Source organism: Mustela nivalis (genome assembly GCF_964662115.1).
Source record: "Mustela nivalis genome assembly, contig: HAP1_SCAFFOLD_681, whole genome shotgun sequence".
Taxonomy (NCBI): domain Eukaryota; kingdom Metazoa; phylum Chordata; class Mammalia; order Carnivora; family Mustelidae; genus Mustela; species Mustela nivalis.
In genome coordinates this window covers 61800-77383 of record NW_028135982.1, presented here as the reverse complement: position 1 = coordinate 77383, position 15584 = coordinate 61800, and the positions used below count along the sequence as shown (strand labels likewise).

Below are 15584 nucleotides of genomic sequence, written 5' to 3'. Positions count from 1 at the left end.
TTTTCTTTTTCTTATTTTACCATAGTTGTCCTAGTGGGTGTGACGTGGCATCTGCATGTGCTTTTGATTCGCATTTCCCCAATGACTAAGGATGTCGAACATCCCGACATGTACTCTTGACCGTCTGTGTATCATCTTTGGAGAAATGTCTATTCAAAAGTCTTTGGCTTGTTTTTAAATTAGGTTATTTGTCTTTTTGTTGTTGAGTTCTAAGAGTATATTTGCATATTCTGGTTATTAGGTCCTTGTCAGACAAATGATTTGCAGATACTCTCTCCCATTCTGTGGGTTGTCTTTTCACGTTCTCCGTAGTGTCCTTTGACACACGAAAGTTTTTATTTTGATCAAGTTCAGCTTATCTAATATTTCTTATTGCTTTGTGTATCATGTCTAAGAAAGCTTTTCCCGATCCAAAGTCATACAGATTTTCACCTGTTTTCTCTGAGTGTTACAGTTTTTACTCTTACATTTAAATCTTTGATCCATTTTGAGTTATATTTTTGTGTATGTGTGACGTTGCTGTTCCAAGTTCATTCTTTTGCATGTAGATATTCACTTGTCCCAGTAGTAGGCACTCGAAAAGACTGCTTTTCCGCCCATTAAATGGTCTTGGCATCCTTGTGAAAAATCATTTGACCGTAAATGTATGGGTTGTAAATACTTTCTTTTTGAATACTTGGGAAATCTACACTATAAAGTAAAACCATTCCTAAAGTAGTAAAACCATTCTTGGTTAAGTGAAATGGGTCTCTTTTATGGCACTGTGAGTTTGGGTGTGCTTTTCACAGCAAATGCTGCCTAACCCAGTATTCACAGATGTTCCGAGTTATTTAGTCATGTGTTATGCAACTTTTGTTTATCTGAGAACAAATGCATAAATGGTAAGTTGAGTACTAATATTACCTAATAGCATTTGTTCACTGAGGCTAAGTTATATTATTTATTTATTTATTTAAGATTTTATTTGAGAGTGAGAGAGTGCGGGAGCAGGAGGAAGGGACAGAGGGAGAAGCAGGCTCCTTGCTCAGCAGAGCGCCTGATGTGGAACTCAAACCCAAGAGACTGGGATCATGACCTGAGCCAAAGGCAGATGCTTAACCAACTGAGCCACATAGGCACCCCAGTTATACAATTTAGAATGCCATCATGAAGTTCAAGAACTTCAACAATGTGTAACTGAGGCAGGGAAAGTGATTGACCTATAGGTATACAGTTGGTGAGTAGGATGGCCAGGATTATGAACCGAGACCCCCTCCCGTGATGTACTACATAACTATGATGTAAGGTCTGAGATGGTCTCAGGAGAGAAAGGTCCAGGCTAATTTGGTCACCAGTGTAAGAAGCAGGTGGCTTTCTGTAGATGACTGTGAAATTACGGTTTGGTATGAAGTCCTTCTCTCTGACACTAGCAGGGTCAGTCTTTGGTTGATTAACTAAAAAAGTCAGTTTAAACAAGTACTCTTAGGGAATGGTTCATACAGTTTTTAGCATTTTATTTGGAAAAAATATATGTACATTTATTCTTCATTGAAACAGTGCCAGGTCTTTTCTCTGGAAACTGGCCTGCAGATTAGATTTCTGAGTTATCACAGCACTTGGGTCGCTCAATAGGTTAGGCATCTACCTTCGGTTCAGGTCATGACCTCGGAGTCCTGGGATGGAGTCCCGCATTGGACTCCCTGTTCAGCAGGGAATCTCCTTCTCCCATTGCCCTTTCCCTGCTCATACTGTCTGTCTGTGTCTCAAATAAATAAAAAGAATCTTTTTAAAAAAAGCTTTCTATGTTGTCTTTTTTTGCATTCAGTTTCAGTTTCTTTAACTGAATTGAGTGAGAATCCTGTGATCACCCCCTCCCTGCCTGGTACTTGGTCATCTCACCCATACCTAACTTAGCAAAAATTTTCTTATTGATTTCTTTGTATCAAACCTTTCCAAAGTAGCTGTGTTAGTTTTCAAAAGAACAGTGATTTTTTTTCAGTCATATTTTGTTTGTTTACATAGTGTTTAATAAAGCTGTATAATTATGAAGTAAGTGTAGGTGTCCTTAACTAGTTTGGGAATCATCACATTTGATTCTTGCTGACTAAACAGGTCATGGAGTATCAGAGTCACAGGGGAAGTAGATAGTAATTTATTGCCTCTAAGCATATAAGCCTACCCAGGTATCACAGAATTGTAAAGGGGAAACACAGGATAGCTAATCCTGTGGGACCAATACTTGGAAATAGGTTATGAAAGATTTGGAACATCTGTTCAATGGGACACTCAGCATGCACATAAAATATTAATAGAAATGTATGTGCCTTACGTAAAGACATTCAAGTTATATTTTTAGATGGGAAAATTTTTTTTAATAGAATGGGTTTTTATTTTTTTATTCTTTTTTAAGATTTTATTTATTTGACAGACAGAGAGGTCACAAGGAGGCATAGAGACAGGCAGAGAGAGGGGGGAAAGTAGGCTCCCAGCTGAGCAGAGAGCCTGATGTGAGGCTTGATCTCAGGACCCTGAGATATGACCTGAGCCAAAGGCAGAGGCTTAACCCACTGAGCCACCCAGGTGCCCCTAGCTGGGAAATAGTTTAGAAGAGCATGAATATTTGTGTGTGTGTGTGTGTGTGTGTGTGTGCGTGTACACATATGTGTGTGTACACACATACATAGAGAAGGTCTGGGGTTTCCATTCACGATGGTGGCATAGGAGGATCTTGAACTCATCTCTTCTATGAAATACACACTGAATCTATAGCTCCATATGGAAAAATTTCCTGTGGAAAAAACCCTACAACTAGCTGAGTGACTCCTACACATTAGGTGAGTAAGGAAAAAAACCTATGTTGAAGTAAGAATCAGTCTTGCCATAAACCCCACCCCTGGTACAGCGACCTGGGATTGGGAGGGTACTCAAAACCCCAGGCTTCTCCCTGAGGAGCAAAGGGTTTGAGCCCCACTTCTGGCACCCCAACTTCCAAGACGTACATCTAAGAGACAAGACCCCAAAACATCCAGCTTTGAAAGCCATCAGAGCTTGCACCCATGAGACCCACAAGGCTATAGCAAACTGAGAAACAGTTCCTAAAGCAGTCCCGCGAGTAGACTGACCCACCCTGGAACTCAGCACAGAAGCAGCAGACTGAAATGGGTTCAGATTCCTGTGAAAGAGGCTCATTTGCTTATCTTAAAGCCCTGAGGGGCAGGCATCTAATTTAACATGGATCTGGGAGCCTAGTAAGGTATTCTCCAAAGATGGAGCTGATGGGTACCATCTTTGCGCTGTCCCTCTACCTCACTTCTGCTTTCTGGTATCTCCTGGAAAGGAGCTTGAATGCTCGTATGATGCCCCGAGGTTTGCAGTTGCTACCCAGGGTATACCTCTAGATCACTTGGCTCTAGTGGCCAGCAAGACTCACACTCACTGTAGTGAGTATCACAGTATTTACAACAGCCAAGACTTGGAAATAACTAAAGTGTCCACCAACGGGGTGAATGGATAAAGAAAATGTGTGTGTATACGATGGAATATTACTCAGCCATAAAAAGAAGGAAGTCTTGCCATTTGCAACAACATGGATGGACCTTGAGGATATTGTGCTGAGTGAAATAAGTCAGACAGAGAAAGAGAAATACTGTATGATCTCCCTCACATGTGGAATCTAAAAAACAAAACAAAATGAAGTCATAGAGAACAGATGGGTGGTTGCCAGAGGTGAGGTTGTGGAGGAAATAGATGAAGGGGTCCAGTGGTATCAACTTCCAGTTAATAAGATAAGCCTTGGGGATGTAATGTACATCATAGTGACTGTAGTAAATAATACTGTGTATTATTGTATATTAATTTTATTATTTTTTATTAGAAATATGTATTATTAGCCCCAGGGTTACAGGTCTGTGAATTGTCAGGCTTATACACTTCCCAGCATTCACCGTGGTACATACCTTCCCCAATGTCCACAACCCCACCACCCTCTCCCTACACCCCTCCCCCCAGCAACCCTCAGTTTGTTTTGTGAGATTAAGAGTCTCTTATTGTTTTTCTCCCTCCCAATCCAATCTTTTTTTTAAAGGTTTTATTTATTTATTGGACAGACAGAAATCACAAGTAGGCAGAGAGGCAGGCAGAGAGAGAGAGGGTTAAGCAGGATCCCTGTTGAGCAGAGAGCCCGATGTGGGGCTCAATTCCAGGACCCTGTGATCATGGCCTGAGCCGAAGGCAGAGGCTTTAACCCACTGAGCCACCCAGGTGCCCCCCTCCAAATCCAATCTTGTTTCATTTTTCCTTCCCTACCCCCACACCCCCCACTTTGCCTCTCAAATTCCTCATATAAGGGAGATTGTATGATAATTGTCTTTCTCTGATTATTTCACTCAGCATACCCTCTAGTTCCATCCACGTCATTGCACATGGCAAGATTTCATCTCTTTTGATGGCTGCATAGTATATTATATATATATATATATTTTTTTTAAGATTTTATTTATTTATTTGACAGAGATACAAGTAGGAAGAGAGGCAGGCAGAGAGAGAGGAGGAAACAGGCTCCCTGCTGAGGAGAGAGCCTGATGTGGGGCTCGATCCCAGGACCCTGGAATCATGACCTGAGCCGAAGGCAGAGGCCTTAAGTCACTGAGCTACCCAGGTGCCGTATATTATTATATATTTAAAGTTGCTAAAGCTTAAGAGTTCTTAGCACAAGAAAAAAATGTGTATGTTTGGTGATGGATGTTAACTAGTCTTAGGGTGATCATTTCACAACAGATAAAAATATGGAATTTTTATGTTGTACGCCTGAAACTAACATGTGTCCATTATATGTCAGTTTCTTTAAAAAGTAATTGATATTTTATTTTTTAAAAAAATTATGTATTTAGTGGCGCCTGGGTGGCTCAAGGGGTTAAGCCACTGCCTTCGGCTCAGGTCATGATCTCGGAGTCCTGGGATCAAGTCCCACATTGGGCTCTCTGTTCAGCAGGGGGCCTGATTCCCTTCCTCTCTCTCTGCCTGCCTCTCTGCCTGCTTGTGATCTCTCTCTGTCAAATAAATAAATAAAATCTTTAAAAAAATTATTTATTTATTAGACAGAGATCACAAGTAGGCAGAGAGGCAGGCAGAGAGAGAGACAGAGAAGCAGGCTCCCTGCTGAGCAGAAAGCCCAATGCGGGGCTTGAACCCATAACCCTGGGATCATGACCTGAGCTAACGACAGAGGCCTTAACCCACTGAACCAGCCAGGTACCCCAAAAGTAATTTATATTTTAAAGAGAAAGACTAGGGCACCTGGGTGTCTCAGTCAGTTAAGCATCTGCCTTCGTTTGAGATCTTGATTTCAGGATCTTGGAATGAACCCTGACATCAGGCTCCCAGCTCAGCAGAGAGCTGGCTTCTCCCTCTGCCCCTCCTCCCACTTGTTCTCTCCATCTCTCTCTCTCAAATAAATAAAATCTTAAAAAAAAAAAAGTAAAGAGAAAGACCAAAACAAAGTCTGGAAGGATGTGAATCGCTGTGTTAAATAGTGAAGAAAAATAAATGTTAACAGCGCTTAACTGCAGAGCATTAGAGAGTGGGTGATGTTTTTTTCTTTCTCTTACATAAGTATTTCTTGGTTGGTTGAAAGTTTGACAGTGAACATTTGTTACTTTTAAAATTAAGAAGAAAAAGCTGTTTCTATTTTGAGAAGAGCCTCTTTGAAATGTATAATTAAAAGAAATAAAATGCCTGTAGCGTTAGGCAACTGGAGAGAATGGTCTTGGTGAGGGGGCCCCCTTTCCCATAATCTTAGGAAGTGAGCAGACCCCGTGATGTCCCTGTGTGTGTTCCCCTGCAGTAATACGGCCTCTTATTCTTTCTCTGATATTATTTTTCTATGTAAAATGTGGTATCAGTGCAATCATTTTTTCTTTCTGGTTTGATTTTCAGGAAGATTTCGACGTCGATCACTTTGTGTCTGACTGTAGGAAGCGTGTCCAGCTGGAGGAACTAAGAGGAGATCTGGAACTCTACTATAAACTTTTAAAACAGCCATGGTCGAGCTCATCAACAAGGATTATGCAGATTTTGTCAACCTTTCCACAAACTTGGTAAACCTGAAATTCACAAGTCCTACACACACACACACACACACACACACACACACATTTTCTCTCTCCTTCATATTTATTAAAAGGGCAGAGTTTTTAGAAACCTTTCAGTTGATTACCCCACCAACCCCACCAGAAACTTGAAGAAATTACCAATTTTATTAATAAAAGAACTAAACTTTTTGGAATACATTTTTTTGTTTGTTTTAGTTTTTATTCATTTAAGGTTGCTCTACTTTGATTATGTTTCAAATTCATTAGTCAACAGTGAAAAGTAAAGGATAATAATACCCAAGGGGTTGTTTTATTAGTTGCTAAGTGATTACCCTGAAGTCTTCCTTGATTTAGACTAATTTGTAGGAGTAAATGTCCACCACTCTTACAATGTTTAATTTACTCCCAGGTATATCTGTTAGCCAGAGCTCGGTTGAGGGAACATTGGCCAATATTGATATTTAAAAAGTTTGGTTTTATAAAAATATAAGAATGATTTGCAGTGAGCTTATCAATTGTTTGTAAAAGCTGTTTAGAAATGTTGAATTTTGTTACTTGGCAGAAAAGTCTCCTTGTTGATGCTTCATTTTGTTTTAAATCTGTTTGTCCAGAGAAGCACAGAAAGTTGCAGCTCCGTGGGAATTTCAAGAAGCATTAAATTTAATGATGCACATTTGCTTTTGGAAATATACCACTAAGATAAATATCCCAATAGGATTAAAAACCTAGAAAATTTTACTTCTGTTTAATTTCTATTTTTATCAAGGCTTATAATAATGTTTAAGAGAGACGTAGCCCGTCAGACTTTCACATCACCTGGCTGAGTATCGTCAATTACAGACAGAGAACTGTTCACCTTCTGTGAAAATTTTTCACGTTCATTTAAAATGTCATCTAAAGGCAAATTGTTCTTAAGGAAACTTTCGTTTCTCATGACGTCCCTTATTTTTATAGTTCCATGTATTTCAACAGATTTTTTTCATATTCTATGAACAACATTAATGGCCAAATAACACTTCTGTTGTTTAGCTAGTTATGTAGCAAAATACGGTTGTGCCAAAAAAAATAACTTAAATCTGGTACTGCTTTGATCGTTAAATAGATACGTCACTATTACTCCTTATCGTGATGTGTTTGTGCCAACCTGGTTTTGCCTTTAGGTTGGCATGGACAAAGCCCTCAATGAACTTTCTGTGCCTTTGGGACAGTTACGAGAAGTTCTGGTAAGTCCCCAATTAATGAAAACAGTCTGCTCTGACACCTGTTGTCCTCGTCGGCTTTTTTCTAAGAATCCTTTTCATCTGTTAGTTTGGTGGTACTGGTGGTTGTATTTTAACGGTTCATGATTATAATATTCACCTTCAGAAGAGTTGTAAGTGATTTTGTTTTTGCATATGCTAAAAACCTAAAAAAACATGTTCGATTTGAAGAAGACATATTCTCAGAGTAGACAACCTTAAAATGTCAGGGGAGAGCAAGCATATTTCCAAATTCAACTTATTAATGCCACTTTGGTCATATGTAAGTGGTTTCTAACTTACGAATGACTTGTATTTTAACAGTTTGTAATCTTGTAAATATCCCCCCCCACCCCACGTAATCTACATGTGGTTAAGTTCCTGGGCTGATCTACAAAAACTGTGTAATCCCTAATGGAACTGAAGGATAATATAAATAAAATGTAATACTTAATAAATGTTACATTTGCATGTTCTCTCAGAAAACTCTCTGTTGTGGGAATGGGACTCCCCACCTCTAAGCCATTGGGAATAGGAACTCCACCTGGGTGAACAGTGGAGGGGCAGTTGTGGCATCACTTCTAACAGAAACTGTGCTGCACTGTCTCCCCCCCAGCCCCCCCCCCGCCTGTGTCTGGTGCCCTGACTTATGGCCTCTGTCCGTTCTGATGCCCTGTCATAAACTTGTCATAAACGACACCATCCTTCCTTGTCAGTCTCCTCTAGCTTGAGTGGCCTCGTGCATCCCTCCCCTAAGACAGTGCCTGCATCCTAGAGAGAATATAAGGAGAACATAATTTAAGGGAAGACACAGTACATGGTTAGAACAAAGAAAAATGTGGAGTAATGGAAATATCAGTGCTGAGAAGCCTAGGGGAGGGGCAAGTAGGAAAGAGTTCGTGAAACAGGTAAAAATCTTGAGTTGTGCCTTGAGGTAGCCAATACTTTCCATGGTTTATGTCTCATTTGAATTTTACAAAATCTTGTTAAAAATACATTTCCTTGGAATGGAAGGGATTTTTGTGGTCCGCTGCTGGATTCCACACCAGCCACTGTGGGGCTCTCTCCCACTGCCTCCTTGGTGTGCCTCTTCCTCCCGGGGCCTCATAGTGGTGTTGTTTCCCAAGCCTAGGCTTCCTTTGGCCTCCCACTATTCTCTCCCTGGAGGCAGATTTGCTCTACTCACACAGGCTCCCGTCCCACCTCACCCCCTGCCATCACCGTATCCCCTCCCTTTTCCATGGGCCTGTTTTTATGGCCACTTTGGTCCTGCTCAGCCACAGGCCTGAACTGCCTTTCTGGTCCCAACTCTGAAGCTGTTCTGTGAGATTCTCAGACCTCTGATGGATACGACTATATCTGTCTTCATTGAATCCCTGTGGGCTGCCACAATACTGACGTCCAGGAGGTGTTTCATAATGTTGATGGAGTGAATTAATTCACCTTCCTGTGGGATTTTTGTGTTATGCCTACTTCATTCTAGTTGTTTCTGTTAACCTTTGTTTTGGCCCTAATTCCTAATTATCTCTTTATTCATTAGCTTCTGGACATGTTTCTCTACCTCTGTGCTCTGCCTTTTTCTGGTCTTCTGTTCTTCATTCTTGATTCCTGGTATTTCCATACCCACATTTCATCATCATGCATCAGTGCTTTGACACTCTCTCGTTCTCCAAAATATGCAGAATCTAAAGACCTCATCTCAGTGAAGTTGGCCCTCCATTCCTATTTTTGCTTCTCTCCAGAAGGAAGCCTGCAGTGCACATGGCTGTGTGCCTGTCTGACCCTGCCCCTGAGTATGTCTGCACTTACATCTCCTCCCCATCCCCTCCCCACCTCGGCAGCTGTGTACACATGGCTTTTAGAGTCTGATTCGAGCCCCGTCGCATTTCCAGAATCTCCTGTACTTTGCTTCATATTATCTGTTCTCCATTCTAAGCCCCCTCATCCCCATAACTTTCACTGTATATGTGTCATTCTTCTTCTGGCCATGCGACCCTGCCTTCGTGTCATTATGCCCCCAGATCATGAGTCCCCTCAACAGTAACTATGTCTGGTATATCATTTTTTTTGTCAATATCTGCATAGTACTGGTGCACAGGTATTAAGTTCTGTGGAATTGAATAAGATGTAGGAACTTGATAATGTGACAAAACAATGTCTGTAATACGTTTTATTTTTTATTCTTTTAAAGAGTCTCAGGTCATCAATCAGTGAAGGAATTCGGGCAGTAGATGAACTAATGTGAAAACAACAGGACATAAGGAAGAAAAAGGTACCCTCCAGTAGATTTCTTATGCTGCATGCCAGTTGAAGCCCTCTCCTCTTTTCTCCACGAAATTGTCAGCACTATTCAGCTTTTTTTCAAAGCTCTCACGCATGTGCATTTTATGCATTACGTCACGTTATCTACCTGAAATAGGAAGACAGAATTTCAGAGGTATCCACACAATCTCAAGATCACCCACTTTTTCCAAAACAGGAAACCGTGATAACTGTTGTCGGTACAGCGCTTGACAGTTAACGACTGTATAAATTGTCAGCGGCCCTGTAAAAAAAATAGGCCTATATTAGAGACTAGGGGAGAAGTGGGCTTTCCAAAGCAAACTCAGGATTCTGCCGTAGGTTTGTTGTTATTTTCTGATCCTGTGTTCTTTATGTTCTGGTGTTCACTTTAATTTTTTCGATTCCCAGTAGTTAGCATGCGGTGTTGGCTTAGTTTCAGGTGTGTGAGACAGGCAACGGCTCTGTACATCTGAGGGCTCACCCCAGGAGTGTGCCCCTTAGTGCTATCTCCAGTTTCAAGTGTCCCCGATGTCATTCATGATCATAACGATGTAGGGGCACAGCGGGCATTGGGAGTCTGGGCTTCTGACTCTCGCCTGCTGCTCTGTACTATGTTTTCTATGTGTATTATTAGGATATTTGTTAAAATCTCAGTGGGGAGAAAGCCTGTTTGAGGGACCTTCTGTTTAATTCGCCTCTGGATCTCCTCACAGCTTTTGTCCAAAGAATGCTTGTCATGCGCTTCCAGACAAAACAGTAAGCTTTATGAGAGCAGGGTGTATTTCTTGCTTTATTTTCTCGTGTCCCCCTCCTCCCCCACCCCCCCGTCGGAATGAATGTCTAGCTCCCAGGGGTGTTCAGTAACTATTTATTGAATGGATGACTTTGTATTTTTTTGTTCTTTAAGGATGAGAGTTTTCATAATGTCCCTCAACCTCTTTGATAATATTTGTAGTGTAAAAGGTCTTTAATGATTTGGTGCTTGGCCATATAGGTATATGCACATGTAAACTGAGAGGGTCAGTACGATCGGAAGCCAAAGTTAAAACATGAATAAAGGGCCATAAGAAAACAAATGGAGGGGCGCCGGGTGGCTCAGTTGGTTAAACGTCCAAATCTTGATTTTGGCTCAGGTCATGATCTCAGGGTCATGAGATTGAGCCCCACATTGAGCTCTAATCTCAGCAGGATGTCTACTCGAGATTCTCTCTCTCCCTCTGCCCCTCCCCTGCACGTGCACATGCAGTCTCTCTCTCTCTCAAATAAACAATTCTTTTTAAAGAAATAGGAATGAAATGCCCATAGAAAGATTCAGGATGGGGAAAAGAAGAAATAAGAGTATAGAATATGAGAAAGCAAAGTCTAGGGTTTTTTTTTTTCTCTATAAACTTGCAATAGAATATGGAAGTATGCTTATTCTAGAACTAAGATTTGCATTCTTGAGAATTCTGTGTTTCATAGAAATATTCAAAATATAGGATGCCCTATATATTTGAAGTTAACTTTTGGTCTTATATTTTCCTGCATTTAGCATGGGAAATAAAGATGATTAAGAGTAAAGATGGTGACGTTTTTTGTTTGCTTAATTTTTGTTTTTATAGATGTGTGTGTTGAGGCTTATACAAGTTATTTGATCAGTTGAAAAGATTGAAAAAATCTTAAATTCACAAAGTTCTAAAGAAAACTCTGCACTAGAAGCAAGCAGGTAAGCATTTTTTTTTAACTAAATAGCACATGAATTAATACTTCACATCCAGTCTAATTAGGTGGGGACGGCTTAGTTAGAATTCATTTCTAAACAAGTAGAAAATCCAGGTTTGTGGCTAGAATGTAGCTCCAGGAGAGTGGAGAGCATGAAATGGTGAAATCTATAACCCGTTCCTATAAACCCTTTGGTTATAGACCACAGTTCCAACACGTCATTATGCTTGCAGTGTAAAAGTATATTTGGAACCACCTTCCCTGAGGACTAGCAAAGTCCTGTTGATCTTTAAGGCATACCTACCATTCATCTTGGTTTTTCTCCATCTCATTTTTTTTCCTAGACATGCCCAGAGTATTACCATTGATGTATTTTGCACCAGCATTATATTATTATGAAACAGTATAGGGCACATCCAGTTGAAATTTACAAACAGGAAAGAAAAAGCTTATGAAATAGGAAAAAGATGATGGCTCTCTTTGTTATACTGATTGTCTTGTTCCCTTCCTGGTGTGAATTTTCAATCAGCCAGGGTAGATGAGTGACTCAGAAAATGAGTAGTTAGGTCCTGTCAGCACCGTGAGACACACAGTGGTGCAGTGGGAGTAGCCCGGGCTGGTTCTGCACATACCAGCTGGGCTGCCTGCGTCAAGGTCGCCTGGTGCCCTGCGTGCCCTGTGTGCTCTGTTGTGTGAGACTAACAGTCCCTCCCCCTGCAGGGGGAGTTAGGTTTCTAAATTTTAGGAATTAAGGTTTTAGATTTGGAAGGAACTTGAGAGACCATATGCTCCACATGTCTCATGATGGAGATTAAGAACGGACACATCCCAAAGGAAGCGATTCTCTGGTCCTAGGTCTCTAGATCTCTAGGACCTTCACATCAAGGCATTCAACTAAGTGGTCAGCCTCCACTGTGCTTGTGTCTCTAGCCCGTTGCACTCGTGCTTCTGCCCCGGTTCGTCCACACTTAGCAGACAGTCTGTACGCGGCCCTTCTGCAGCCCGTGTGTCTCCAGCGGCTCTGCTTTGCTGCGGCCCTTGGCAGCACCTGCAGCCCCTCCAGCCATGTCCACGTTCGGCCCCTGGGGAGCTGGCCCTCCAGTGTTCTTCCCGTCTTTGCTGTTGCTGCTATGCTCCTCGGATAAAAACACCTCAGTGAGCTCTGTGTCTACAATCCTGTCCCTTTGCAGCACTGTCCTTGATAAACAGACATTGTGTGCTTTCTTGCTCAGAATTACCTTGGAGGACTTTTTTCTCCAGAAGAGCAGCTCTGAGCTCTGGAGTCAGGAAAGCCAGAGCAGCGTCAGCGCACGGTAAATCCTTCATGCTCTGCTAGGCCCAGAAATGCCTAGATAAGGATAAATAGGAAATGCGCATGGGATCAGTCACTAGAGGTTGGGATTAGGCTTCTGCATTGGTCGTGCCCAGCGCCTGCCTTCCCTCCACACCAGTTCTGATGCTCTGGGACGGGGCACACCGTGGCAGGTCTCCAGACATTTTTGGGTTTCCTTACAGTGTGTTTCCTCACTACCTGACTGCCCATCCTCAGATGTGGGATGCCTCATAGAGCCTAGCAGGGGCTTTGGGGCCTTTGTTGTGTTTTTTTATTTTTTTTTATTTCACTGTTCGGCTTCCTTTTGAATGGGGTGGACGCTTTCTAATGTGGGGGGCAAGAGGGAAGTGTATCCAGTCCACTTGATGGCAGATGCACTGTGAGTGATTTCTCACCAGCTCCCAGAGCACCGAGCTTGCTCTTTCTGCCATTGGGTAAATGTAAACTTGGAGTCCGCTGCTCTGAGCGATTTCCCAGGTTGCTGCTAGGCGGTCAGTTTTAGCTGATTGAGGAGACAGCAGTAGTTGGTACTGGGGAGGTACTTGGGAGGGAGAATGAGGCAGGCAGAGAAGAGGGGGATTCGTGTATGAACGGTAGGACAGGGAAGAGAGAGGAGGGGGTTCGAGAATGGGAGAAGAAGGGCACGAATGGGAGAGCCCGAGGAACGTGGTGGAAACATGCAGTTGTACCCACACTGACCTAAAATAGCTCCATCCCCTTGCCTGGTCCCTGTGGCCCCAGCCAGGCTGTGTCAGTGGCTTCTATGACCTCCCCGCTCCTCACCCCTCGCACCTGGGTCCTGATGCACAGACAGTTTGTCCTGAAAATTGATGGCGTGCAGGTGCAGGTGCCTGAGCACTGTAAGGCATGGGGGGCGGTGGGGGTGGCAGGTTTTAACTTTGGGAATTACACTTCTCTAATTGTCTCTACTAGCCCTCTCTGGACTAGAGAGATTTTGGAGAGAATTGCCACAGAATTTAACCAGTTACAGTTTCATGCTGTTCAGAACAAAGGCATGCCTCTTCTGGACAAAGTAAGACCAGTAAGTGTTGGTTTCGATTTTCAATTTGCTGTTTGCGAATTTCCTGGATGATTTTGCTTTGACCTAGCATTGCCCCTGATAATTGCTACTTTACAGAATTTTGAAGCTAGCTTTGAATTTTTTTTTTTTTCAGTATCTCCTGCTTGGGACCCTTCTTCCATTATGTCACACTAGATAGATTTTGTGTAAAGACACAAGCGTAGTCTCCAAACTATGCAAGTAAAATTAATTCTGAATTTCATGTAACTTGACACATCATATGATGTAGTCAGAGTTCATTTATCCAAAGCCCTTGACTGGGTTTAAATGCACGTTTGTCAGATTTACTCCATAGCTTAAGAGGGAAATAACGTTTTGTCGTTCCGTAATTGTCTAAACTTCACTTTGATGAAGCCGACTTACTTTCAAAGAAATCATACGGAGGGGACGCCTCAGTGGCTCGGTCAGTTAAGCCACTGCCTCTGGCTTAGGTCATGATCCCAGGGTCCTGGGATCGAGTCCCACCTTGGGCTCCTTGCTTGGCAGGAAGCCTGCTTCTCTTTCTGCCTATGCCTCCTTATGTGCATGTGCTCTCTCTCGACAAATAAATAAATAAAAACCTTTAAAAAAGAAAGAAAGAAAGCAAGCAATCATGGGGAGAAGAGATTCATTGTTATTCTCTAGGAAATGTTGGGATTTTAATCTTACATATATTCTGGTAGAATTAGAGGCTCGATTTATATATATAACACATATGTATATAAATTATACACATATTTGAGCTTTTAAAAACTGTTGTGCCTGGACCTTCCTTTCTGGTCTCTCTGTTCTTGCAGCGTATAGCCCACATTACGGCCATGCTGCAGCAGTCCCTGGGAGGCCTGTTGCTAGAAGGGCTTCAGACTTCCAATGTGGACATCATACGGCACTGCCTCCGGACTTAAGCTACATTTGACAAGACACGGGATGCAGAGGCGTTAGTTGGTCAAGTACTGGTGAAACCGTACATGGATGAGGTTTGTGCCCCCATGCACCTCATTCCACAAACACAGAGCATCTAATCTGGCTTCATTTCTTGACTGGGTGCGAGAGAGCTCAGGGCTCTTCCTTGAAGATGCTCTTAGTTCCTGCTCTTCTGGATGTAAGAAAAGGTTGGTCCCGCTTGGAGCCCATCAGCATGGCAGGAATCAGGCATGCGCTCTTTTCTCTTCCAGTGATGCCATAACTCAGGGATCATCTTAATTTAGTAGGGGTGAGGGACTTGCCTAGGAAGAAGGTACGGATCAGAACATTTTCAGGTCAATTTCCATTTCCATAAGTTATACATTAATGAAGTTGCCGAAAAGCTTGACCCCACCAAGGCGCCCGTGCCCACTGGAGGAGCTGGAAGACTGCTCTGTGCACAGGGAAAGTCTGTGAGGGGAGGCGTCTTCGCAGAATTGATGTGGCTTAAGTCTTGAAGACCATGGGGGACTTTGCCAGGCTAGGAAGGTGGGAGGGAGGGAATATTCAAAGATAAAGGGCTTTGAAGGGCGAGTTAACAGGGTAGTACCTTAAGTCCGGAACTTGGTTACCCAGTGTTCTTGACCTATAAGGATACAGTTAAATACAGGGAGTCAGTTTATCCTGCCTCTGAGCGGCCGGAGTATGGGCTGCACCATGTGAGACCGCCAGCAATCAGCAGCTTCCAACTTAGAGAGCGTTGGTTTCATCTAGTTCAGGCTGACAGAAGTCATGAAGCCAGTCTCAGCGTTTGAGGGCTTTCTTCCAGTCACCTGCCAGTGCGAGTGCTCTTTCTGTCCAGTAAGTATAAAGCTACCCACCATGACTTCAGGATGAAAGGCTTCGAGTTTTAAAACGAGACAGTATCCCAGTGATAGAAGTGAAATTGAAGGATTATTTTCAGTAATCGTCTCAGCTTCATTAAGACTACTAAAAGT

The 15584-nt window shown here is 42.5% G+C and overlaps 1 protein-coding gene across 23 annotated transcripts in view; it reads left to right on the top strand.

Annotated features, from left to right (window-relative positions):
• The window catches only part of LOC309857380 (conserved oligomeric Golgi complex subunit 2-like), a gene marked incomplete at its 5' end in the record, with an annotated part of 224882 nt that overhangs the window by 184816 nt on the left and 24482 nt on the right, over positions 1 to 15584 (top strand). For 8 of the 23 annotated variants that reach the window (XM_082750102.1, XM_082750097.1, XM_082750098.1 and 5 more), the window contains 2 exons: positions 5914 to 6074; positions 7229 to 7291. In XM_082750102.1, the coding sequence (XP_082606228.1) occupies positions 6018 to 6074; positions 7229 to 7291 (120 nt within the window). Of the gene's footprint in view, positions 1 to 4499; positions 4637 to 5913; positions 6075 to 7228; positions 7292 to 8032; positions 8052 to 9497; positions 9579 to 11190; positions 11295 to 13556; positions 13666 to 14480; positions 14661 to 15584 lie in introns of those variants that run through there. The other 15 variants (XM_082750096.1, XM_082750104.1, XM_082750103.1 and 12 more) reach the window with 10 other exon arrangements.